The sequence below is a fragment of the Lotus japonicus genome, chromosome 6 (genome assembly GCF_012489685.1).
Source record: "Lotus japonicus ecotype B-129 chromosome 6, LjGifu_v1.2".
NCBI classification, from domain to species: domain Eukaryota; kingdom Viridiplantae; phylum Streptophyta; class Magnoliopsida; order Fabales; family Fabaceae; genus Lotus; species Lotus japonicus.
Window position 1 is genome coordinate 53,980,062 of NC_080046.1, and position 1,664 is coordinate 53,981,725.

The following is a 1,664-nucleotide window of genomic DNA, read 5'->3' on the forward strand; positions in this document are numbered from 1 at the left end:
ATCATTGACCGATGAAGACCCTTAGAGACAAGCTTGAAAATGCTATTTGTATAATGGTTGGAAGCGGACCTTTCAAGTCTCTTTAGTTGGGTTTGAGGAACATGGTCTCCGTGCATAGATGCAAAATCAGCCTCAAGTTCCCTTTGTCGCTGATAACTCAAATATCGGTTGAAATTGTGCATAAAATCTGTCAAGTTATTCCATGAGTCCACAAACTTGCCAACCTGGGCATGTAATCCCTCAACCCGAGAGGTCGTACGGATGCCCGCAAAAAATTCACCCCGCATATGTGCAGTAGCCCACATCTTCTTCCGCGCAAACAAGTCTTGAACCCATTTATTCTCTTCACATCCACATTCAATCACCATTTCAGCCCATTTTTTCTCAAACTCAGCTACTTCAAGATCCCAAAGCATGCATCTAGTAAGTATTTTAATGAATTTTGGTTCAGCAACATTGCTCACTGCATTCCGGAGAAGATTCCAAGCACATAACCTGTGATGAGCATTTGGTTAAACCTTTCTAATCGCTTTTTTCATTGCCAGATCTCCATCTGTGATCACCGACACTGGAAACTTCTCGTGCATTGCATCCAACAAATTCTGAAGCAACCAAACATATGTATCCTCTTGCTCATTGGAAACTAGAGTAGCAGCAAATATAATTGTCTGGTTGTGATGATTAACCCCAGAGAATATAACAAGTGGCCGCTTGTACTTGTTCTTCTTGTACGTTGCATCAAATGCCAACACATCACCAAACAATGAATAGTTGTCACGACTGCAACCATCACTCCAAAACAACTTGTCTAGCCTTCGATCCTCATTATAAGTGTGTTTCCAAAACAGATCAAGATCTTTCTCCTTCAACTTACGTAAGAAACCAACGACACCTCTCGCATCACATACTTTGTCCTTATTCTTTTTAAATCGTTCATTGTACATTTGTCTCGGACCAAAAGGAACATTGTGATATCCACCCATCTGGTTGGCAAACACACCATAAGCTTTTGGAGTGCTGATTCCTGACATCCTATAGCAATTCAATTGAGTAATGTCAGCCTCATTCATTTTCCTATGGGCAGGTGCCAGTCCAATCAAATTGTCTCCAACAAGCACATGATTATGGTCATCACAAACAGATTTAACATGCCAACGGTTGTCAACCTTGAGAACATGGAGCATGCAATGAGCCTTACACTCACATCTTGTGTCTTTCTTCGGAAAACGCTTTCTCTTTTGACCAGCATTTCCATCATAGTCTTTCCTTTTACCCTCTCTAAAGCACACTAATGTTTGTTGAATAACATCTCCATCTTTGTTCTTTACTGTCCTGCACTTTCTAGCAGCAAATCCGTGCATCCGAGCATACCAACTATAGAACAAGTAACCAACTTCGCGATCCGGAAAGTGATATCTAAGAATGTCATTCACAGATAGTTCTTTGAAAATTACACCCCCCAAGTCTTCTAAACCATTGATAGCAATTTCAGTTTCAGCCGTATCATGAACTTGTTCCTCAACAGCTTGTTCATCACTCCCATCTTCTTCATCACTCCCATCTTCTCCATCACTCCCATCTTCTTCATTACTACAATCTTCTTCATCACTCCCATCTTCTTCATGTTCTCCAAATGACCCTTCTTCCTCTTCACCAAGAGAGCA

At 41.1% G+C, this 1,664-nt stretch overlaps 1 protein-coding gene across 1 annotated transcript; it reads right to left on the minus strand.

Moving 5' to 3' along the window:
- Positions 1 to 512: 512 nt before the first annotated feature.
- Positions 513 to 1,361, minus strand: LOC130725576 (protein FAR1-RELATED SEQUENCE 5-like). The gene has a single exon (XM_057576794.1). It carries the CDS (start codon positions 1,359 to 1,361, stop codon positions 513 to 515), a length of 849 nt encoding a protein of 282 aa, XP_057432777.1.
- Positions 1,362 to 1,664: the final 303 nt, after the last annotated feature.